Below are 24,143 nucleotides of genomic sequence, written 5' to 3'. Positions count from 1 at the left end.
AAACCCCGCCCATTTCGATCGGGCATGACAGATCACATCTGACGTGAGTGGCCGGCCTTAAGGAATATGGAAGGAAGAAATAAACAGAAAGTCTGGTGAAACAGCAATTAACATTCAAAGGATGTGAGGATTCATTTATCACTGAGAACATGAAGACAAAAAATAATAAGGAAATATCTATATACTCAAAAGTCTACGTGAAAAGAAAACATGCCTGCTATATAGCATGGTTAAGAAAGAGAAAAAACGTTTTGATAAGAAAATAGAAGAAATAAGGATGAGCTATTGCAAGGATTACGATTCGGTCTCCAACTGAAACGCTGTCTTGTAGTTGCTAGAAACCTACAGTTTTGTATCTTTAAATACCAATTTACACAGATTGTCCACGATTACAGAATGCTTTTATATATTTATGAGTGCTATGATATATCAATAAAACTTTGAATTTGTATAAATGTATTTCAAGACGGTCTAGTTACCGCAAATAACGATGAAATAGAAGGAACCGGTAACTCGATACGGCGTGCGTTCCTAAGCAATGACAGGTCTGACGTTTGACAGCTTGTTGTTATTGTCATAGAGGACGAACTTCAAACTGAAGAAGGCCGGCGGGAATCCATTATTTTTGGTGAGACAGTGACCTTTTCTTTCTAATATGGTAGAACAAGTTAAGAATGTGCTTACTGTTTAAGATTTGAGGCCTAAACATTGAATTTAATCGTAGTCTAGGCAGTATTCCTAGTGATGCCTAATTTGGTTTAGCAATTAGGCTAGTAGCTAAAAACCTTTTTATGGCAATTTATCTATGACCTCTGACCCCTGGGTCATTGACCGTTGCTCAATTCCATCAGGCCTGTTCTGTCCAGGCCTAAACAGGGAGGCTAAACCGAGTTCATGGCGTGAGCAATTTCGTAGGGCCAGGCGGCTGTACCTACTACTACCTAGGTATCCTAATTTATTGGAATTAATTAGAAGTTCTATATTTAACTTCGGTAGGTAGTATGATGCAGATTGACGGGTCACACCTTTCTTAGGGGTCTGGGAAGTAGAGGTGGGGGGCTGGCAAGGCTCCCCCCCTACTATGCCAGGTTAGGGCACAGTATCAAGATTAGGTTAGGTAAAGGTGGATTTTTGTATGTCGATGTTAGTGACCTACAGCTCGTTAGCAAAAATAGCTCCACAATGTGTTTCTTAGTAATGCAGTGTTCTTACTATGATCTGATTGGCAAAATATATCAAGTACACATCCAACCAATCAATTACAGTAGAGAGAATTTGTTGGTGCTAGAATACATTTTATTCATTAGCCTATGTCTGAATTGACATTAGTAAAATAAGGGTTTCATTTTGCGCTCAAGCAGGCAACTGAAATTTATTGTCAATTTTTGCTACATGCAAACATATTTTGCAATGGACCTGTCACTGGATGTTTATGCATTGGATTATTACAGAAGAAAGTACTGAATTAGTTTTAAACTGACTTTAGTATCATTCTTGATCGAAAAGTGAATGACTGATAACCCTAATTTATTAAGCATAAATTTTTGTGTTAAGTGTGGATCCTACTCACTAATGTACTGTATTTCTTATTTTCAGGCATTTTGTAGCATGAGTCACATCAGAGACTCCTCTTGAAGTCATGGAAGCAGATGACAGTGCAGTAAGTTTGAATTTCATATTTGTAATGATAGCCTTACCAATTATCATGGAAATTTTGTCTCCAAGTTTCATAAATATTGTGCTCTTTTGTTACAAACTTTAAAATATTAATAAAAGCATTCTTAGATTTGTCAAATCTGGGATACTGTATTAGAAAGTGAAGTTATCACATGCACGCACTGTATGTGTGAAGTGTGATAATATCAACAACTTACATTTTTCCTTCTCAGTAAGTTAGAAGGGAGTCTCTTTCTTATTTGATTACTCAGCCAAGTTCCCAAAAGTAAAAGTAGTAAATGTGGTCCACTGTTAAGAAAAGGTGGTTCATGCCTGAGGATAATATCAACACATTCATATTGTGGCTGTACTTGATGAACGTAGTACAGAATTGTGAAAATTAAGATCTGAGGGAGTACGTATATCGTTGTAAAATTTTAAAGATCATTAGATTTAACCGCAGCTCTCCCTGGTTGTACATACTGGTATTTGCATGAGGATATATTTCATCTGGCTTGGCACATACAAAATTCTGCTCTTACAGGTTGTAGTTATACAGTACAGCACAGTATTTAAAAACTAAGTAAAACATTTTACTAAAAATAACTTCAATTTTTGACAGAGTGAGGATGAATGGACTAGTGTCAAGCGACGATTCTCACAAGAGGGCTTGGACTGGGAAACACAAGATCCTCACTCAAGAACCCTGCAGTTATGGCGCCTTCTAGTAGATGCTGAAGCCAATCTTAAGGCTGCTAGGCATATGAACGACAAACTCCGAAGACAGTTTGATGAAGAGAAAGTGGTAATTATTATTGTTCCATTACTGTGAAATTTTAATGCTTATAGTACCTGGTTTTTTAATTGTATTACCATAAAAAGTGCATTTAATCATAAAATTGATATGAATATGCAGTAATTTGTGGATATTTCTCATAGAAAAATACCACGAATTTCCCTTGAATAATGGGTAGATATGGTTCATGGAGAAATCCGCAAATATGTGAGTTCGCAAATGCCAAGAACGTAAATACATGGGTGTCCAGTGTAGTAATGTATGGCTTGTAATACCTTGTATCTTTCCATCACTGGTGCTTGAATATCCCTTTTAAAAATATTTGGTGCAGTTATTGGCCTGTTTTCATGAAAGGAAATTAGTGTTTACATTTGCAGTTGAGAAGATCAGATTTTCTTTTGTTAATCTTCAATATTTTGATGAAGCAATGACTGCCATATACAATTTGAGGGAGTTTGTCAACATTCACATTTAATGTTTGTCAATTTTATTTTCTTCAGTTTACCTACTATATACTATTGTATTTTAAAGTTTGCATTTAAAACATATTAATTTTTATTCAAATTTGCTGTAGGAACTTGGAGAGTACACAGAACATCTTCGTTTGAAATGCGAGGAAAGAGTAAAGGAGTTGGATAATGAAGTAAGGACATTGAAGGAAGATCTTGAAGCATTGCTTGCAGGCACCCAAGCTGTAACTGCCATGCTACTTAAAGAAGGACTAGAGGATGTTGCTCAAGGTTCACTAGGAGAACAGGTAATATGATGATAGAAAAATTCTGTTTTGTATATAAAGAGTTGACAAGTTGAAATGTGTATAATTCAAGCATTTATTGTTCATTATTATTTTTCTCTCTCTTTTTTAAATTTGTATTTAATTGTTTGGTATATTATAGCCTATTACGTTATAGTATATATCTTAAAAGCAAATCTTTGATGTGTGGAATCATAGCGTAGGCTTATGTTTTGACTGTAACATAAAGATTAAACATCATGGTGTCAGTTAAGATCATATCTAATCTTGACCAAATTTATGAGATATTTCTAATCAGTCAAAGCTAAAGCAGTAATTTGTGAGTCATAGCAGTTCTGTTTAGCAAAATTTTTTAGAATTTGGATGATAAACATCAATTCCATGAGTTCAGGAATTTCAACCTTAAAATATTGTTCCAGATTGCATATCTCCTTGTAGAACGGTCAAAACTTACCGAGGAACTAGCTGCAGCTAGGACTAAACCTGCATCAGATCGCGAGAAGGAACTGACAGGACAGCTCATTAAGGTACTGAATTTTGGAAATTTTATGTTCATATTGAAGGAAACAGTTGCTCTTTACTTTTATAAAATAACCTTCGAAGTCACAGTGCCAGAGAACCCTAAATCAATCAGTCAGTATGGTAAGAATTAAGGTTATTCTTTAGAAAGAGCAAACTTCCATTTGGAACAAGCCTAAAAGGTATCAGCTGTCAAGGAAATTTCCACAGAAGAGATCCTATATGAAAAGAGAAAACGGGAGTTGGCGAAGAAATGAAGGTAACATAACTGATATAGTATAAGTAAACAAACAGCAGTGTAAGTCAGAGAATAAATGGCCATGGTACAAGGCCATGTTAAGGGTATAAAACTCATAAAATTAGAAAGATGTTGCTAGGATGATGCCCTGTCATCACTAAAGGAGCAATTTGCAGGTCTGTTAAAATGGATAGCCAAAAAGAGTATCTTCTGGTGTTGATTTATACCATAATGACAGTAGTTTGGGAAATGAAAACCATTCAGAACAGTTTCATAAAAAAAGATTACATTCTTGAGAGGTTGTTGACATTCAAATAGGAGGAGGAAAGAGGTGTTTGTCCAGCAGGGTAGTTCCCGTTATGGAGCAATGTTTGCTTATGATCGTATACTATTGTGCTTCTTGAGATGTACTTCCCATAGGGGGGTAGTGCCATCAGTGCGTCTCATATAGTGCACCGTAGGCATTACTTAAGTTTCTTTGCAGCGTTACTGAAGGTTCTTTGCAGCATCCCTTCGGCCCCTAGCTGCAGCCCCTTAAGTTCCTTTTACTGTACCTCCTTTCATATTCTGTTTTTTCCATCTTACTTTCCACCCTCTCCTAACAATTGATTTATAGTGCAACTGTTAAGTTTTCCTCCTGTTGCACCTTTCAAACTTTTAACTATCACTTTCTGTTTCTATGCTGAATGATCTCGTAGGTCGCAGTGTTTGGTCTTTGGCCTAAATTCTATACATACAGTTCAATTGTTAAAATTTACAGTGACCTTGACAAGATAATTTGGAGCCATTTAGAGGCATGAAGTATACGAAGGACATTTTGTAGTGATTAGTTTCTTTACAACTGGGATACAACCAGCAAGCATGTATTATTATTATTATTATTATTATTATGTACTATTGTTATTTTTTTATTTTTATTTTTTTGCTCTATCACAGTCCTCCAATTCGACTGGGTGGTATTTATAGTGTGGGGTTCCGGGTTGCATCCTGCCTCCTTAGGAGTCCACCACTCTTCTTACTATGTGCGCCGTTTCTAGGATCACACTCTTCTGCATGAGTCCTGGAGCTACTTCAGCCTCTAGTTTTTCTAGGTTCCTTTTCAGGGATCTTGGGATCGTGCCTAGTGCTCCTATGATTATGGGTACGATTTACACTGGCATATCCCATATCCTTCTTATTTCTATTTTCAGATCTTGATACTTATCCATTTTTTCTCTCTCTTTCTCTTCAACTCTGGTGTCCCATGGTCTCTTTCTCTTCAACTCTGGTGTCCCATGGTATTGCAACATCAATGAGTGATACTTTCTTCTTGATTTTGTCAATCAGCGTCACGTCTGGTCTATTTGCACGTATCACCCTATCTGTTCTGATACCATAGTCCCAGAGGATCTTTGCCTGATCGTTTTCTATCACTCCTTCAGGTTGGTGTTCGTACCACTTATTACTGCAAGGTAGCTGATGTTTCTTGCACAGGCTCCAGTGGAGGACTTTTGCCACTGAATCATGCCTCTTTTTGTTCTGGTTCTGTGCAAGTGCCGGACATTTGCTTGATATGTGGTTTATAGTTTAATTTTTCGTATTGCACTTCCTACATATGGGAGAGATGTTATTTCCGTCTATCGTTCTTTGAACATATCTGGTTCTTAGGGCCTGCCCTTGTGCCGCTGTTATCATTCCTTCAGTTTCCTTCTTTAGCTCTCCCCTCTGTAGCCATTGCCATGTGTCATCGCTGGCTAGTTCTTCAGTCTGTCTCATGTATTGTCCGTGCATTGGTTTGTTGTGCCAGTCCTCTGTTCTGTTTGTCATTCTCCTGTCTCTGTATATTTCTGGGTCTTCGTCTATTTTTATTAGTCCTTCTTCCCATGCACTCTTTAGCCACTCGTCTTCACTGGTTTTCAGATATTGGCCCCAGTGCTGTGTTCTCCTTGACGCAGTGCTGTGTCTCATGTTGACGCAGTCCTCTCCAATGGTTAATAAGTCTCTAGCTTAGTAGTCCTCTCCCACCTTCCTTTTGTGTTATGTATAGTCTGTCCGTATTTTGCTCTTGGGTGTAGTGCTTTGTGTATTGTCATATGTTTCCTGGTTTTCTGAATCTATGCTGCGGAGTTCTGCCTTCGTCCATTCCACTATTCCTGCGTTGTATCTGATTACTTTTGCACTTGCCCATTGTAATTTTACTTTTTCATTTCATGGCACTTGCCCATGTGTTTATGGCTTTTATCAGATTTTCCGCCGTTGAGTTTTTTGGACTTGAGTGTCGCCTTGAGTCTCTGCATATATTCTTTCCTGATCGTGTCCTTCTCTCTTGTGTATATCCCCTCCTTCCATTATTCCCAGGTATTTGTATCTAGTCTCGTCGATGTGTTTGATGTTGCTCCCATCTGGTAGCTTGATCCCTTCAGTTCTTGTTACTTTACCCTTTTGTATGTTGACTAAGGCGCATTTTTCTATTCCAAACTCCATCCTGATGTCCCCAGATACAGTCCTTACAGTCTGGATTAAGGTATCTATTTCCTTGATGCTCTTACCATACAGCTTGATGTCGTCCATGAACATCAGATGGTTAATTCTGTTGCCTCTTTTCTTGAGTTGGTACCCGGCATCCATCTTCTGTAGTACTTTTGTCATGGGAATCATGGCTACTACGAAGAGTAGTGAGGACAGTGAGTCTCCCTGGAAGATCCCTCTCCTGATATTAACCTCTGCTAGTCTTATTCCAGAGCTTGTAAGTATTGTATTCCAGTTGCGCATTGTATTTTTGAGGAAGCTGATGGTGTTTTCCTCTGCCCCATATATTTTCAGGCATTCTATTAGCCATGTGTGTATTATTATTATTATTATTATTATTATTATTATTATTATTATTATTATTATTATTATTATTATTAGGGAAAAACTCTATCATGAGAGTATATATAATGTTGTAAAGGGTCCACAATAATACAAAGTGTTAAAAGTCCATGTATAATTATTTAGACTTTGCAGAAAGCTTTCGAACCCTTCCCTGGGTTCATCTTCAGTCCAAAAAAGAACCCAGGGAAGGGTTCGAAAGCTTTCTGTAAAGTCTTAATAATTATACACGGACTTTTAACACTTTGTATTATTGAGGACCCTTTACAAAATTATTATTATTATTATTTTGTTCCGACACGGCATACAAACCTTCGGTCCTTTTACAATAGGAGGCAGCTGGATAGGTCGTAAGCTTTCGAACAAGGGGTTCAGTAGTTAACTGCTTGTCCGACAGGCGCGCGCGCGCGACTGGGAGGTAAACAAACCACTTTTGCTTTCGGCCTGCTGGCGTGTGGACGTGTATCATCGCTCTCTGCCCGCTTCATCGTCGTTGCTTTCGCATGATTGTGTTTTTCTTTTTCTATTTATCTAGTGAAACTGAATTGTAAGTACAATCATTTCATATTTATTTCCATTGAATTCAATTGTGAATTAAAGGATCTTGGTTTCACCACTCCCTCCGATTACCCGAGTGCCGGGACTGAAGGGCGTAAGTGCGGGAATTCATTTTCCCAGAAATTATCCTCGTATTGTGTATGCTCGGTGCCGAGGGCGGGAGAGCGCTCGCTCCGAGCGTATATTTTGGTTGGAAATGTGTAGATGAAAATCGTAAGTAAGTGCTCTTTTCATTTATATTTTTTTTGACCTGTATGCTCGTTGCCGAGCGAATGCGCTCGGCACGAAAACTTATTCTGTATGGAAGTGGAATCGCAAGTACAGTATTCTTTTTCATTTTCATATATATTATTTTGATTGTAGCAATACTCATTTTGGATCAGTTTCCGAGCTTACCCGGAAATTGATCCTTTCCCCTTTTTATTTGAATGAAGTGAAATCGCAAGTGCAGTTCTTTTTCATTTTCATATTTTATTGAGATTGCATTGTTTACTTGGATCAATGTTTCCGCTATTTCCCGGGAATTGATCCTTCCCCTTTTTATTTTTATTTGTATGAAGTGAAATCGCAAGCGCAGTATTCTTTTTCATTTTCATATATATTTTGATTGCATCAATTCATTATGGATCAAGGTTTCCATTCATAATCGGGAATGGATTCCTTTTACCCTTGCGCTCGGTACCGAGGCGCAAATGCGCTTGATCCGAGCCCTTATTCATTGTGAAGTGAATCGTAATGCAAGATTTTTTTTCATTTTATTCCTTTTATTATTGATTGCATCAATATTTATTTGGTTCAAGTTCCGCTCAGTCAGGGAATTGATCCTTATGCCCTTGCATTCGGCCGAGGGCCACGATTGCTCTCGGGCTCTTATTATTATTGTTGGGTACATGGGTGCTGTGCGGGGGTGGGGAACGAGAACCCCCCCCCCCCCCCCCCGCTCAGCTCCCACAGATGGCCCTTCCCCTTGGGGGGGGGGAGGTTATCTGCGTTCTTCTCCTCGCCCGATCCGTCGAGCGCGGGGGAGGGCGCTCGGTGCCCGATGTACAATTGTATTCGGGGTCTTCCACTCGTTCGGAGAGGGCTCACCCCCCCCGCGCGAGGGACTTTCCCCCCCCTTAATCGCTACTACTGTTATTTCCGCAGGTGCTTACTGCCACGAGGGTGGACCTTGGTGAGGTATGGGCGTCCTTCCATTTGCAGGGCGTGCTAGTGTCCAGGGGCTGCGGTTCTATGTCTGGGCCTACTGCAGGTCACCCATGGAGTGGTGACCACGCTCCAGGTGACGACGTCCCTCCTCACCTGGTGTACTCGCCTCACGTGGTAACAGTCTTGCCTACAGCCGCTGTTAAGTGCCGTTCGCCGTACCGAGAGGGGGCGTGCCCGCCGCCGCTCGTGGTCGCCGCGCTGCCGTGACCACACTTCCGCTGCCCTAGAGCTCGCCCCTGGACCTGCCGCCGGTACCAGGATGTTGCTGGCTGCTGCTCCACTTCCTGTGTTTCCGGTGCTGCCTGCCGTACCTGCGATTCTGGGGCTGACTGTCCATGCAGTTGCTGCGCTGGCTGTCCCCTGCCGTTGCTGCGCTGGCTGTCCCTGCCGTTGCTGCGCTGGCTGTCCCTACCGATGCTGTGCTGGCTGTGCCTGCTGTTCCTGAGATGCCCATACCTGCTGACGTGGCGTCCCTGTCGTTGTGGTACTACCCCAGACTTTGGTCTGTCTGTACAGGTGCGTCCCGGGCCCTGTGGCTTCGGCTACAGCAGCCCCAGCTCCGCCCTGGGATAGCAGATCTTACGTCTGTCCTGAGGAAGCTGACGAAGAAGAGGAGGCAAGGTGTCGTCGTCGTCGTCTTCATCTTCTTCATCGTCGTCGGCTGCCGCCTCTTCCCCTTCGACTTCTAAGGCTTCACAGCCGAGGAAGAAGAAGGTTGCCTCTCCCTCCTAAGAAGTTCTCCCCTCGGGAGCTTCTCGGGACCCGTCCTCACCTCGGTGGACGGAGGGTTTCCTTCCGCTGGTCCTCCTGCTCCTTCGGGAGCGGGGCCCGTCTCTTCTTCCGCAAGGAAGAAGACTACGGGGACCAGAGGGGTACCGGCTAACACCGGTACTTCCTCGCCTGGTGTCAGTGGTTCTGCCACTGCATCAGGGTCCCGTCTCGGCTCTCGTTCGCCAGGGAGGTACCGAGTGTACGGTCGCCTACCAGCGACCGTGCGCCAGGAACCAGACCTCTGAGGGTCCGCTCAGCGTCAGGTTCACTGGCACGGGGCGGAAGGAAACTGGTGACCAAGCCGCTCCTGACGCGACTCTCACACAGACCAGCTCTCGCTCTCGCGGCGCGACCAGCTGGCTACCCGGGGACGTGACGGTCCACGACCGGCCAACGGGCTGAGGCTGGGAAGAGGTCCTCCCGTTCGCCGGTGCCAGCCACGGCTGGAACCAGCGACGTGAACGTGCCGTGAGGACAAGCACCGGTCTCACTGTGACAGTGGAGCCTGCAGGTCGCCTGACCGTCGCTCTCACAGAGAGCGATCGGGTACGGCAACCAGCACCAGCTCTTCTGACACTCGAGATCGGGGCCGCTGTGCTCAGTCCAGCCGTTCTCCACAGCGAGACGGTTCGACCAGGCCTGCAGCTCGATCGCCACCGCGGGTTGACGATCGCCTGCAGCCCTCCAAGCCTGCTGGTTCTGCCAGCGAGCGAGGAGGGAGCATCAGGTCTGCCTCTCCCGTACCTTCAACCTCCCTCGGTTTACACCGGGAGGAGCGAGGTATTGAGAGTGATCGTGAGGGGTGCGCCCCTCATGATCCCACCACGACGCCCATAGCGTGCCAGGCACGGTTCTTGGACCCGGCCAGGACGTATGCCGGCAAGTGGATGGAGAAGACCGAGAGGGCTGTCGCTGTTCCCCCTTCTTAGGAGGAAGGTTCTCGGAATATGCTCTTGTTCGAAGGGCTTAACGGTCCCACTCTGCAAGATGCTGTGACTTCCGAGATCCAGAGGAACTTTGCCGAGGTTATGGCGCTGATTCGTCAGCACAACGACCTCGGGGAAGGATCGCCGCTCCCACCAGCAGAGCCCAAGTCTCGGCTCGAGTCGTTTTGGGGCCTGAGAGGGAACCCAAATCGACGGTGGGTCTGCCGCGATCGGAGCTTGCCGACTGTGTTGAACCAGGTAGTCTCTCGTCTCCGGACAAGAAGGCTCTCTCAGTTCTGGCCGGTCGAACAAGCTACTCACCCAACCTCTACTGCGACGAGGCGTTTCTTTTACGTGTCTTCGGACACCGTATTTGAATACCCCTTCGGTCCTCCTGAGGTTTCGACCTCGACGAGGACTGGAATGAGTCGGAGGACGGTATCGGCTCTCTCCTGTCAGGTGTCGATCAGCCCCACCCAGACGACGTTCACAGTGGCGGCAGACCCTTACCTACAGTATGAGTTTCGTAACCCTCCTCGGGAAAAAACGTTTTCTCCTGACGATACGTTTTCCCAGGCTCTGAGAAGCCATCGCCGTAAGGCGATGGCAGCTCCTTTCTTCTCCAACTGCTAGTTCCGCAGGGAAGGCGAGCCAGTATCCAATTCCTCCCCCATTCCTCTCTCCTTACGGCTACGAGGGAAAGGGGAGGGATCCTACAGAGATTTCTCTGTAAGATCCCACGTTTAGGGGCTGCGCTACCGGGGGGGACCTTCCGTTCGGGTCCTACCTGACGTAAGCCCCTGTCGTTGAGGAGGGATCCTGCCCCTTTCTCGATTTCTACGGGAATCGGGAGGATCACCAGCCGATATCGTTTGACGAATTCGGTGGGGGTTTTCGCAGAGTGCTTAGAATTCTACGGAATTTCTAGCGCACTCAGAGTGTTCGAGTTTTTTACGATCTCCAAACACTTAGGCGAGACCACGGTCCAAAGTGAGCGAGAATCTCGATAATTGTTACACGATAATCGGGAACCTCGCTATGCTCGAATTCCTGTAATTTCTAGCATTTGGAAGAAGACTGCTGCTGAAAGAAGAGTATCACAGTAGGCGATTAACCTGGAATAGAGAAGAACGGACGGGAACTTCCAGTTTGGCTTGAACTATCGTCTTCGGTATTCTGTTCACCATTGAAGCTTTCCTTTGGGAAAGACTTCTCCTTCACTCTCTTGACTAGAGAACGAAGGCGGTCGATCTCCAATCCTTATTCTCATTCCTCGAGAGGAAAAGAATTTAGGATGGAGGTCGTGGTACAGAACCTACAAATATACTACGTATATTACCCTCGCGACATGATTCTTTTAACAGTTGAATTGTCCGGGGGGTAGGCGCATACCGTAGTTAACTCTACGGTTTGTGACCGAGACGAATTGTATCTTAATTGAACTGCAACTTGGGGTTGCCTGCAACCTCCCAGCAGTTATCAGTTTCGATTTTAGATACTTGGTATTGTCATGACAACACCAAATCAGCTTTGTATGTACCGAAATCCGTTTCGGTTAAATATAATTGCTCGAGCGTATTCTTTATGCTCGATGGTTCTAGCCGAACGCATTCCTTCGTGGAATAATGGATTACCTGGCAACTCAGGATGACGAGTCACCGAGAGCTACTGCGTATTGAACTGCCTGATAGGCGAATCATGATAGCGGCTCAGTATCAGCTAGGTCTCGGAGATGCACGGTCGGTTACGTCTCTCTCTCCCCTGGTTTGATTGACTACCGAACCGTATCTCTGCCCAACAATCATGGACTTAGGTCTCTGATTAACAGGGATTCTCGCAATATGAAGGACCATCTACTGCTGTGACGCTCGATTTTCATCCGCCTTTCGACATTGCGAGAATTTTCAACAGAGATATCTCTTGGACTCTTTCATCTTTCTGTTTACCGCACGGTAACAGAAGTCTGTACTAGTCACCGCGCATCGCACCGCGATAATGCGAATGATTTTTGCAGACATCTGAGTTTGTCTTCAAAATATCTCGTATTCGTAGGTGTGCAATTATTCATTGCTCGCCCCGAATTAACAGATATGTCAGAAGACATCGCCTACTCTCCGACCTGACAGCTCTACTTCCAAATGTTCAGCCCATGAGAAGCAGTTCTTCAGGCAGTATTTCCCTGTCTTCATTACTGAAAAGCGCTCCGCTTTTATTGCAACTACGATCCTCACCGGACAGCAATGAATAGCAGTTAGCGTTCTCAGTCTTTGTAGCCAGCGAAGGTTCCAGAATCTTGAGAAAGCCTTCTCTCGGTTCAGCTGTGGAGACGTAGGTTGCATTTTCTGTACACCTTCGTCTTCAACGACACATAGTGTTGTTTCTCCTTAGCCGAGAATCAACTATACTATGAGATATCTTGCCATCAGGGACCTCGGTCTCTAGAAGGCAATTGACTTTCGCCTGTTGGGCACATGCCTTAAGAGAGTCACCTTGCCTTCTGGCATCGGTGACCAACAAATTATTTGTTTAGTCTCTTGGCATAACCCTTTTAAGGCGAAGGTCACGTGACTTGCTCGGGTGCTTGGACAACTTGCCTCCTACCGAACGCAGTCAGTCGGCAGCTGTCAGAGCGCCCAAGGTCTGTTAACGAACTTCGCTGTGGACTTAGTTCGGTTGTTCCATAACAGTCTTTTCTTCGTCCTAACGGCTTGTCACAGTACCCATACCATCGACACCCACCATTGAGTGTCGGTGTCCTATCCACTACCGAGAAGAACAACTTCGCTGCAGAAACGGATAGACCAGTATGGGTACAGGACATCACCGAAGTCGAGAAGAGGGATAGGTCATACGACCATTCCCTTCTTTTCCTCTGAGGTAATTGCATGACTTTTCCTGCGAAGTCAAGCATCCAGGGGATGGGGATTCGTGACGCTCGATTTCGTACCGAATTCGTAGCGAAGACGTCTGAACCCTTCGGTTCCTGACGATCGGTTAGAGTCCTTCAATCCCCTCCCTAATGGACTTCACCGCCTTCGATGTGAAGAGATGCTGCTTTGTCCTGTGAAAGCGCGACCGCGCTTTCTGAAGAAACTCGACATCCCAGGCTGAGTGTTGAAGACTCTTCGTCAGCACCAAGATACCTAGAAGGTCCACTCCCTCGCGTTTACACAAAACTTTCTCTCCGTGGCGCAGGTACTGAAGGCAGGGGTCTGGTACAACCAGACCACTGGCACCTCCTTCTACCTTTTGGATATTGCCCACAGGTCCTTGGATCGTTTTCCTTGGGACCCGTGGTGGCTGCTCAACACGTTGTGTAGCTAACCCAGACCCTAGCAGGCTGAACAGCATCGAGTCCTGGTGTGACTGTAAGAATAGATAAGTGAATGAGAGAGTGACTGGCTTCTCTTCCTATCTTTTTCTCCCCCTCTACCTGTGGGTAGGGATAACGGTCATCACCTTGCTGGATAAGGACGAGATGCCGGTGAGCTACTCGACAGAGCCCCATCCTATCCCTTTCACTAGGGATGGGAGCGAATATCCACCACTTCCTCCTACAAGGGGGGGGGGGGAAGTGGATGCCAACAAGAGACAAACCATAACTTTATGTTGCCTCTTGCAAATAGGAACTTGTTCTTGTTTGCTGGTACGAAGAGATACGCTTGCCTCTCTCTTAGTACTTGGTCCAGAGGTCTGACCATTGATCCTGCGGTGCACACCCCGATCAATCGGACAGAGGCTGGATCCCTCCCTCGCTTCTTACGACCAGGGAGGCATTCCAAGGTTGGGCGAACACCAGTCTGTTCACAAAAGACTCAGATTCCTCCCACCAAGAAAGTTGAGTCTTCCTATTGTAAAAGGACCGAAAGGTTTGTATGCCGTGTCGGAACAAATGACAATTGTTCCGATACGTAATACAAACCCTCGGTCCTTTAACATAGGAAGGTAACTAGCGGCAGCTGGGAATACGGTCGTAAGCTTCGAACAAGGGGAAGGGGAGAACGGTAGTTAACTGCTTGTCCGATCGTGCGTGCGCCCGCGCGCCCGAGAGGTGAAGAATCACTTTTGCTTTCGGCCGCGGGTGTGAAGGACGTGTTCGTCATCGCTCTCTGCCCGCTTCATCGTCGTATGCTTTGTTTATATTGTGTTTTCTACTAATGGTTTGTTTGACTTGAAAATGAAACTGTAAGTACACTGTTTTCATTTTCATTACTTAATTATGAATCAACATGGAGCTATCGCCGTAGAGATGGCGATTTCCGCTCTTTTCATGAATTGAACCCTTGAATTATGTCTCGGTGCCGAGGGCGGGCGCACTCGCGCCGAGTCATGTATTTTGGGCGAAAGTGTGTAATTGAAAGATGTAAGTACTCTTTGTTCCGACACGGCATACAAACCTTCGGTCCTTTTACAATAGGAAGGTACTAGCGGCAGCTGGATAGGTCGTAAGCTTTCGAACAAGGGGTTCGGTAGTTAACTGCTTGTCCGACAGGCGCGCGCGCGCGACTGGGAGGTAAACAAATCACTTTTGCTTTCGGCCTCACAGCGAGTGGACGTGTGTGTTCGACGCTCTCTGCCCGCTTCTCGTTCGTTTTGCTTCTTGAGTATATGGTTGTGTTTGTGTATGAAAGAATTCATTGTAAGTACAATCATTTCTCTTTTCATTTTCATTAATTAATTGAACTGCAAATTAATTAATGATGGAATCTCCTCGCCTCGCTACCCCACGGAGACTATGCCCGGGTACCGAAGGGCGTAAATGCGGGAAGTTCCGCTCTTTCCCGGAGATAAACCCTCATTTTTGTGTGCTCGGTGTCGGGGCGCGAATGCTCCCGAGCCGAGCCTTGTAATATGTTTATTAATTGGTCGGAGGCGCAGTGGATTTTGTATGAGGGCAGGAGGAAGCGAAGGCCTGCAAAGGAGTCGTCGGAAAGCTCTCCCGCGACTCCTTTGGTGACGGACACTTCGTCTTCTTTCCTGCCGCCCGCTCAACTTCCACGTCTCGCGCCTTCCCCTTCGGGGGGGGGTTTCTGGGTCCTTCTCCTCTCCTGACTTGTCGAGTGTGGAGGAGGGCGCTGGATACCCTGACGTCGAGTTGTACTCTGGGTCCTCTATCCGTTTCGTCCTTCCGCCGCGAAGCTGGGTAAGGAGGTCCCCCTAATCACCCGACTTTTGCCTCCTCAGGTGCGGTTGCCGCGAAGGATGACCTCGGACAGGTGTGGGCATCGTTGGGGCTGCAGGGCGTGCCGAGTGTCCAGGGGCTGCTCTAACATCTCGCTGGCTCTGTGGCGGTCACCCATGCAACGGTCACGACCACCACCACGACCATTACAACACCCGGCTACGCTTCACCTCCTCACCTGGGTGGTAACAACCCAGCAACGCGGTCTCTGGTGACAACCCACTACATCGGTGCAGGGGCCAGTCGCCGTAACTCGGGGGAGTGTGATGCCGCCGCCTGTGTTTGCCGTGCTGCCGCGACCGGACTTCGTGTGCCCGAAGAGCTCGCCCCTGGACCTCCCACCGGTACCTAGGATGTCTGTGCCGCTGGTCCGCCCATCTAGACCGCCTACACAGTCTGTGCCGTACCTGCCGTACTGCCCAGCTGCTGTCCACGGACGTGACGTGGACACTGCTGCCGTTCCTGTACCTGCTCCTGCGGTTTTCTGCCGTTCCTGTGATGCCTGCACCTGCTGATGTTGTTCCTGTTCCTGGCGCCGCTGCTCCCGATGCTGATCTGTTCGGACAGGTGCGTCCGGGCCCTGTTGCTTCGGCAGCAGCAGCCCCGGCTCCGCTCTGGATGACAGATCTGACGTCGGTCCTGAGAAGGTTGACGAAGAAGAAGAAGAAGAGGAGGAAGGTGTCGTCGTCGTCTTCATCGTCTTCTTCGTCTTCGTCGTCGTCTGCCGCCTCTTCCCCTTCGTCTTCTAAGGCTCCCCTGCCGAAGAAGAAGAAGGTCGCCTCCCCCCCCCCTAAGAAGTCTCCTTCGGGAACTTCTAAGGGCCCGTCTCAGCTCTGGTGAGACGGGGGGTTTCTTCCGCTGGTCCACCTAGCTCCTTCGGGGGCAGGACCCGTCTCTTCTTCCGCAAGGAAGAAGACTACGGGGACCAGAGGAGTGCCGGCTAACACCGGCACTACCTCACCTGCTGTCAGTGGTTTTCGGCCACAGCAGCAGGGTCCGTCCTCGGCCTCTCGTTCGCGAGAGGTACCGATGGTGGGTAAAATCGGTCGTTTCCACCCCGCTTAAAACCCATGCCGGACCCCGTGGGGGCCACAAGCCAGGAACCAGACCTCTGAGTTCGCTCAGCGTCAGGTTCACGGCACGGAGCGGAAGACTGGTGACAGCCGCTCACAAGCGACTCTCACCAGACCAGCTCTCGCTCTCACCGGCGGCGAGCAGCCATTGGCTACCCTGGGCGGACGTGACGGTCCAATGATCAAAAAAATACCATGAATGGATGAAGTATTGAGAAGGAAGAGAAATGGACCGAAAAATGTATGAGAAGGGCATTAATTGAGGGAGGGGGCCACGGGCTGAGGCGGGGAAGAGGTCCCCCCGTTCGCCGGCACCAGCCACGGCTGGTACCAGCAAACTGACGCACCGTGAGGATATGCACCGATCTCACCGTGACAGTGGAGCTCGCCGGTCGCCTGACCGTCACTCTCACAGAGAGCGATCGGGTACGGCGACCAGCACCAGCTCCTCTGACACACGAGACCGGAGCCGCTGTTCTCGGTCCAGCCGTTCTCCACAGCGAGACGGCTCGACTAGGTCTGCAGCTCGATCGCCACCGCGGGTTGGCGATCGCCTGCAGTCTTCCAAGCCCGCTGGTTCTGCCAGCGAGCGAGGAGGGAGCGTCAGGTCTGCCTCTTCCATACCTTCAACCTCCTCGGATTACACCGGGAGGGGCGAGGTATTGAGGAGTGATCGTGAGGGGTGGCGCCCCTCAGGATCCCACCACGGCGTCGTACGTACCAGGCACGGTTCTCGGACCAGCCAGGTCGTACGCACAGGTGGTTGGAGCAGACCGAGAGGGGTCTGTCGCTGTTCCTCTCCTTGAGGGAGGAGGGTCTCGGGAGTTGCTCCTGTTGAGGGACTGGACGGTCCGACTCCGCAGGAAGCAGTCACTCCTGAGATCCAGAGGAACTTTGCGAGGTTATTACGCTGATTCGTCAGCACAACGACCTCACGGAAGGATCGCTGCTCCCACCATCCGAGCCCACGTCCTGGCTCGAGTCGTTCTGGGGCCCGAGAGGGAACCCAGAACCGACGGTGGGTTTGCCGCGTTCTGAGCTGCCGGACTCAGTGCTGGACCAGGTTGAATCGCTTGTCTCCGGACAAGACGGCTCGCTCAAGTCTGGCAGGTCGAGCAAGCTGCTTCCACCTCCTCTGCTGCGACAGCGGCGTTTTTTACGTGCCATCTGAAGACCCGATGCCGCCCAAACAGGTGAACCCGGAGTTAGCCAGGCTGACTTCGGGTGTGTCTCTGCAGCAGCTCCTGTCCGAGAACCTGTGGTTCTCGCAGCAAGAGACATTCGGCCTGGAAGCTACCGCCATGGCAGCTTTCCAGGCCGTCTCCTGGCTAGATCTGTGGTCCCTCACAGTATCTAAGGTCGCAGCCAACTCCGGGGGAATTTCTCCCGAAGATGACTCGGCCTTCGGAGACTTTTGCCAGTCTGGGGGAGGAGCCATCTCCTTCCTTGCCCACCAGACGGTGAACCTGTGGGCCAACCTGGTTCTCCGACGAAGGGACGCTGTTCTTACTCGGGTTTCCAGGGCGGCCGGGCGTGAAGCGGCGTTGGGACTTCGTAACGGACCTTTACGGAGTTCCACGTCTCTCTTCCCAGGAGATGGTGGACGCTGCGGTGGACAGACGGCGCACTGACGACAGTGACCGTCTGGTCACCAGGCAGTCTCGAAGGCCTCTGGGCAGCCTTGGACTGCGGCCAAGTCTAACGGCTCGGCTAGCGCTTCCGCGGTGGCTAAGACGGTAGCTGCGTCGAAGCCCCGGGGAATGAGACTGTCTTCTTCGACTTCTAGCAAGGGGAGCCGTAACCAGCCCTCCTCCCAGCCCTCCTCCTCCCGTGGAGGCTCTGGGAGGAAGTCGAAGAAAGGGGGGAAACGCTAGGGACGGCGTTCCCCCCTCACCTGCTGCCGGAAGTGGGGGGGTGCCTGGCCAGCCATTGGGCAACTTGGCAGCGCTACGGCGCCGAGACCTGGATTGTAGATGTCCTTAAAAGGGAGGGAGATCTATTACCCTTCGAATCTCGGTCACCCCTCACCTCCAACCCGGTCCAACAGCAGGCGTACGTTCCAGGGGCCAGGACATCGAAGGACGTAGCATTGAGACAGGAGATCAAGACCATGCTGAGCAAGAGAGCTGTAGAAATCGTCACGGATCAGTCACCGGGCTTTTACAGTCGACTCTTCCTGGTGGAAAAGTCTACGGGAGGCTGGCGCCCGGTGATAGATCTCTCTCCCCTGAACCGGTTTGTTCGCCAGACCCGGTTCACGATGGAGACGGCACGTTCAGTGCTCGACTCTATCAGGGAGAACGATTTCATGCTTTCAGTGGACTTGAAGGATGCGTATTTCCAAATACCCACAATTCAGCAGTCCTCCAGAAAGTACCTCCGCTTCATCCTCGACGGGACGGTGTACCAGTCCGGCCACTCTGCTTCGGTCTCTCAACCGCCCCACAGGTGTTCACACGCGAGTGTTCACTCTGGTGTCTGCTTGGGCCCATTCGCATGGGATACGTCTGATGGGGTATCTCGACGATTGGTTAGTCCTGGCGAGCTCCCGCTCGCAGTTGCTACAGGACAGGGATCGACTGCTCGAGTTCTGTCGCGATCTGGGGATCGTTGTGAACTTCGAAAAGTCCGATCTCGAGCCCAAGCAGAGGATGAAGTACCTGGGTATGCTGATCGACACGGTAGCAGGGCGAGTCTTCCCCGCAGACTCGCGGATTAGCAAATCAGGGAGGCAGCCAACCAGTTCCTGTCTCGGCAGGAACGGGTAGCTCAGCGATGGCAAGTCGTGATCGGACACCTGTCGTCACTCGGGAAGGCAGTCCCTAACGGGCGTCTTCACCTGCGGTCTCTTCAGGGAGACTAAAGGAGAGTTGGTCACAGGCGACGGATCCCCCAAGCTTTCCATTGCACTGACACAGGAGGTGAGGCAGGACCTAGCCTGGTGGCTGGACGACAGGAACCTCTTAAGAGGAGTGCCTCTGCGCACTCCCCCCCGGACATGCAGCTGCTCTCAGACCGCATCGACCGAGGGATGGGGCGCACACCTGGAGGAGTTGCTGACTTCAGGAGTGTGGTACGAGAACGACAAGCACCTTCACATCAATGTACTGAAACTCAAGGCAGCGTTCCTCGCTCTCCAAGAGTTCCAGGACCGCTTGATGGGACACTCAGTGGTGTTGATGTGCGACAACACCACGGTGGTGGCTTACGTCAACAAACAGGGGGGGCCTAGTGTCTCTCCCGTTGTACCAGTTGACTCGGCAGGTGCACGAGTGGGCGAGGCACACTCAATAGAGCTGTCGGCACGCTACATTCCAGGGAAGGAATGTAGTAGCAGACACGCTCAGCCGTCGGGAATCAAGGGATAGGGACCGAATGGTCCTCTACACCAGGACGTGGCGGAAAGGCTCTTCGACCTGTGGGGGCGACCAGTCGAGGATCTGTTCGCCACCCGGCACAACAGGAAGCTCCGGGTGTTCTTCCCGGCCGTGGCCGGACCCATGGGCAGCTGCAGAGGAGGCTCTTCAACGCCCGTGGGGACAAACCTTTTCGCCTATGCCTTTCCCCTGTTCACCCTGATTCGCAAGGTGATCATCGAGCACTGGTCACACCCGAATACTCAGGATGATCCTGATGGCTCCCAAATGGCCACAGGCCATTTGGTATCCGGACCTGCTGGCCTCTTCTCGCAAAAGAACCGAGAGAGATTCCCCCTTGGCACAACCTTCTCGCCCAGCCACACGTCGAGCGGTACCACCGAGCAGTCCAGTCCCTACGTCTTCACGGCTGGCTGTTATCCAACATCTCTTGCGAACGAGAGGCTTTTTTCGTAGCGCAGCAACAGAGATGGCTGGAAACGTCCGTCAGTCCGCTGCTGGAGCTGTTGTACCAGGGGAAGTCGGCCGTCTTCTGTGGTTGGTGTCGTAGACGGGGCCTATCTCCTCTCAGAGCCACTCTTCAGCAGGTAGCGGATTTCCTCGTTTTTCTTCGCCGAGAGAAGCTCCTCTCAGTTCCCACAGTCAAAGGATACAGAGCCGCCTTGACGCTCGTCCTGAAACTGACGGGATTGGACATCTCGAACTCGTTCGAGATCTCCTTACTTAGGAGAGCTTCGAAAGTCTTGCCCACCCAGGGAACTCACAAGCCCCTCTTCTTGCTGGACCTGGCATCGGCGAAGAGAGTACGGGAACTTTCATGCCGATAATGATGCGGATGAGATGCTGCTTTGTCCTGGGAGGACGCTACGGCGCTATCTGAAGAGAACTCGACACCTCGGGCCTGAGTGTCGACGCCTCTTCGTTAGCACCGGGGTCACCAAGAAAGAAGTATCAAAGAACACTCTTTCGTCCTGGCTGCGTGAGGTCATCAGGAGGGCGTATGAGGCTGATGGTAGTGACGACATCCGTACGTCCCGTCCGAGAGCTCACGAAGTCAGAAGTATTGGCCCCTCGTTGGCGTTTCGTAAGAACTTCTCCGTGGCGCAGGTATGGAAGGCAGGGGTCTGGTACAACCAGACCACCGGCACCTTCCTTATACCTTTTGGATATTGCCCACAGGTCCTTGGATCGGTTTCCTTAGGACCCGTGGTGGCTGCTCAACACGTCGTCTAGCTAACCCAGCCCACCTAGCAGGCTGAACAGCATCGAGTCCTGGTGTGACTGTATGAATAGATAGTAAATGAGAAAGTGACTGGCTTCTCTTTCTATCTTTTTTCTACCCCTCTACCTGTGGGTAGAGGGATAAACGGTCATCACCCTGCTGGATAAGGACGAGATGCCGGTGAGCTATATGACAGAGCCCCATCCTATCCCTTTCACTAGGGATAGGAAGCAGATATCCACCACTTCCCTTCTACAGGGGGGGAAGTGGATGCCTACAAGAGTCAAAACCATTGACTTTATCTTTGCTCCTGTACAGGAACAAGTTCTTACATTGCTGGTACGAAGAGATACGCTTGCCTCTCTCTTAGTACTCGGTCCAGAGGTCTGACCATTGATCCTGCGGTGCACACCCCGATCAATCGGACAGAGGCTTGGATCCCTCCCTCTCTACTTACGACAGGGAGGCTTCCAAGGTTGGGCGAACACCAGTCTGTTCACAAAAGACTCAGATTCCCACCCACCAAGTGAGTCTTCCTATTGTAAAAGGACCGCCGAAGGTTTTGTATGCCGTGTCGGAACAAATGACAATTTGTCCAAAATTGCATTTTTCCTAACTATACAACCTGAGGTCCTTTTACACATAGCCCCACCTCATGCCACCCCTCACTCTGCAGTTTTTTTGCGTGGGCCAAAAGCAAAAGTGATTTGTTTACCTCCCAGTCCGCGCGCCGCGCGCCTGTCGGACAAGCAGTTAACTACCGAACCCCTTGTTCGAAAGCTTACGACCTATCCAGCTGCCGCTAGTACCTTCCTATTGTAAAAGGACCTCAGGTTTGTATAGTTAGGAAAAATGCAATTTTGGACAAATTGTCATTTTTCATTATATTTTTGCCCTGTGCGTTCGTTGCCGAGAGCTTGATTGCGCTCGGCACGAACCTCTTATTTTGTATGAATAGAATGCAATGAAAGTGGATTCGCAATGCAGTTTTCTTTTCATTTTCATTTATTAATTGCATCAAATTTAATTTTGGATCAATTTCCGCTCTTACCCGGGAATTAATCCTTACGATTTATTGCTGTGAAAGTGAAAATAGCAAGTGCAGTATTGTTCATTTTCATATATATTTATGATAGCATCATATATTATGGATCAAGTTTCCGCTCTTACCCGGGAATTGATCTTTCCCCTTTAAGTTCGATGAAGTGAATCGCAAGTGCAGTATTCTGTTTCATTCATATTACTTTCACTGCTGTGCGGGGGTAGGGGAAGAACGAAGGTCCCTGCCAGGAAGTCGTCGGAAGCTCTCCCGCGACTCCCTTGGTATCCGATTCTTCGTCTTCTTTCCTGCCCCCCCTCCGCTCAGCTTCCTCGTATTTTGTTTTTGGGGTCGTTCCTTCCGTTCGGGGTGGTGGGGCATGTCTCCCCCCCGTGCGTGAGGGAACCCCTCTTACTAATCTGTCTGTGCTACCGCAGGTGCTACATCCGTGGGAGACGACCTTGGACAGGTATGGGCCACTGCGGCTGCAGGGCGTGCCTAGCATCCACGATCTGCTGCAGCGTCTAGCGAGGTCTGGGGCGGTGACCTTGGAGCGGTCTCCACTACAACCTTCATGGCCGCTTATGCTGCTTCCCCCCGCTGGTCTACACTCCCCATGCTGTGTCGGTGACGCCGTCTGCCGCTTCTAGGGCCGGTCGCCGCCGTACCGAGGAGGGGTATGCCGCCGCCGCCTGTGTTTTCTTCGTGTTGCCTGCCCCAGACTTCCGCTGTTCCAGCAGCTCGCCCCTGGACCGGCCGCCAGTACCAGGTTCCCGCTGGCTGCCGATGATTCTACGAGGCGATGGCTGGGCCTGCCGTACCTGTCGCTGATGTGGTTCCCCGCTACTGGCTTGGCTGTCCCATTCTGTGTTTTACCCGCTGCCGCTGTTTCCTGGCCGCTCCTGAGCTGGTTGCTGTTCCTGTCGCTCCTGGTTCCTGCGCCTGTCCATGCTGGTCCTGACCATTGGTGTGTCTTCCCCAGTCCCAGGTCCTTCCGGACAGGTGCAGTCGGAGGGGGGGGGGGGGGCCGTGTTGCTTCGGCAATAGGCCCGACTCCCGGCCTGGTGGATGGACCTGACGACTGTCCTGCTGTGAGCTGACGAAGAAGAGGAAGGTGTCATCTTCGTCTTCGTCTGTTGCTGCCTCTTCCCCTTCGACTTCTAACCGGCCCATAAGCCGAAGAAGAAGAAGGCTGCCTCCCCCCCCTAAGAAGTCCCTCCCTTCGGGAACTTCTAAGGGCCCATCCCACCTCGGTGGGACGGGGGATCCATTCTGCTGGTCCTCCTGCTCCTTCGGGGCGGGAGCGGCCCGTCTCCCCTTCCGTAAGGAAGAGATAGACGGGGACCAGAGGAGTATCGGTTAGCTCTGGTACTTCCTCGCCTGGTGCTAGCGGCGATGCCGCTACGCCAGGTTCCGGCTTGGTCTCTCGTTCGCGGGAGATCCCGAGTGTACGCTCTCCCTCGGGAGACCGTGCAGCCAAAGTTTCGGCGCCAGAGTTCGCTCGGCGCCAAGACCACGGCACGGAGCAGAAGGCTGGCGAGAACCGCTCAGGTGACTCTCGCCAGGCCAGCGGCCGCTCTCGCAGCGACCAGCTGGTAACCGGGTTTTGGTATATTCCCCCTAAGAAGACTCCTTCGGGAACTTCGAAGGGCTCGTCACACTCCGGTGTGAGGGGGCGGGGGTTCTTCTGCTGGTCCTCCTGTTCCTTCGGGAACGGGCCCGTCTCCCCTTCTGAGAAGAAGAAGAAGACGGGGACCAAGGGTGTTGCTGGCTACCGCTGGTACACCCTCGCCTGGTCTTGGCAGCTCTGCTGCTAAGCCAGGTACCGGCTCGGTTTCTCGTCCGCGCGAGAAGTTCCGAGTGTACGGTCTCCTTCGGGTGACCGTGCAGCCAAAGTTAAGACGCCTGAGTTCGCTCAGCGTCATGACCGAGGCACGGAGCAGAAGACTGGTCGAGAGCCGCTCAGGTGACTC

At 49.8% G+C, this 24,143-nt stretch overlaps 1 protein-coding gene across 1 annotated transcript in view; it reads left to right on the top strand.

Annotated features, from left to right (window-relative positions):
* Nucleotides 1-532: 532 nt before the first annotated feature.
* The window catches only part of LOC135209203 (myosin-11-like), an 85,155-nt gene continuing 61,544 nt past the window's right edge, over nt 533-24,143 (top strand). The window contains exons 1-5 of the mRNA XM_064241886.1: nt 533-628; nt 1,597-1,660; nt 2,279-2,461; nt 3,027-3,209; nt 3,626-3,733. Coding sequence (XP_064097956.1) covers nt 1,640-1,660; nt 2,279-2,461; nt 3,027-3,209; nt 3,626-3,733 — 495 coding nt within the window. The 5' untranslated portion in view covers nt 533-628; nt 1,597-1,639. The remainder of the gene's footprint in view (nt 629-1,596; nt 1,661-2,278; nt 2,462-3,026; nt 3,210-3,625; nt 3,734-24,143) is intronic.

This window comes from Macrobrachium nipponense, chromosome 37 (genome assembly GCF_015104395.2).
Source record: "Macrobrachium nipponense isolate FS-2020 chromosome 37, ASM1510439v2, whole genome shotgun sequence".
Lineage (NCBI taxonomy): Eukaryota > Metazoa > Arthropoda > Malacostraca > Decapoda > Palaemonidae > Macrobrachium > Macrobrachium nipponense.
The sequence above is the reverse complement of the archived record's forward strand: the minus strand, read 5'-3'. Positions and strand labels throughout refer to the sequence as shown.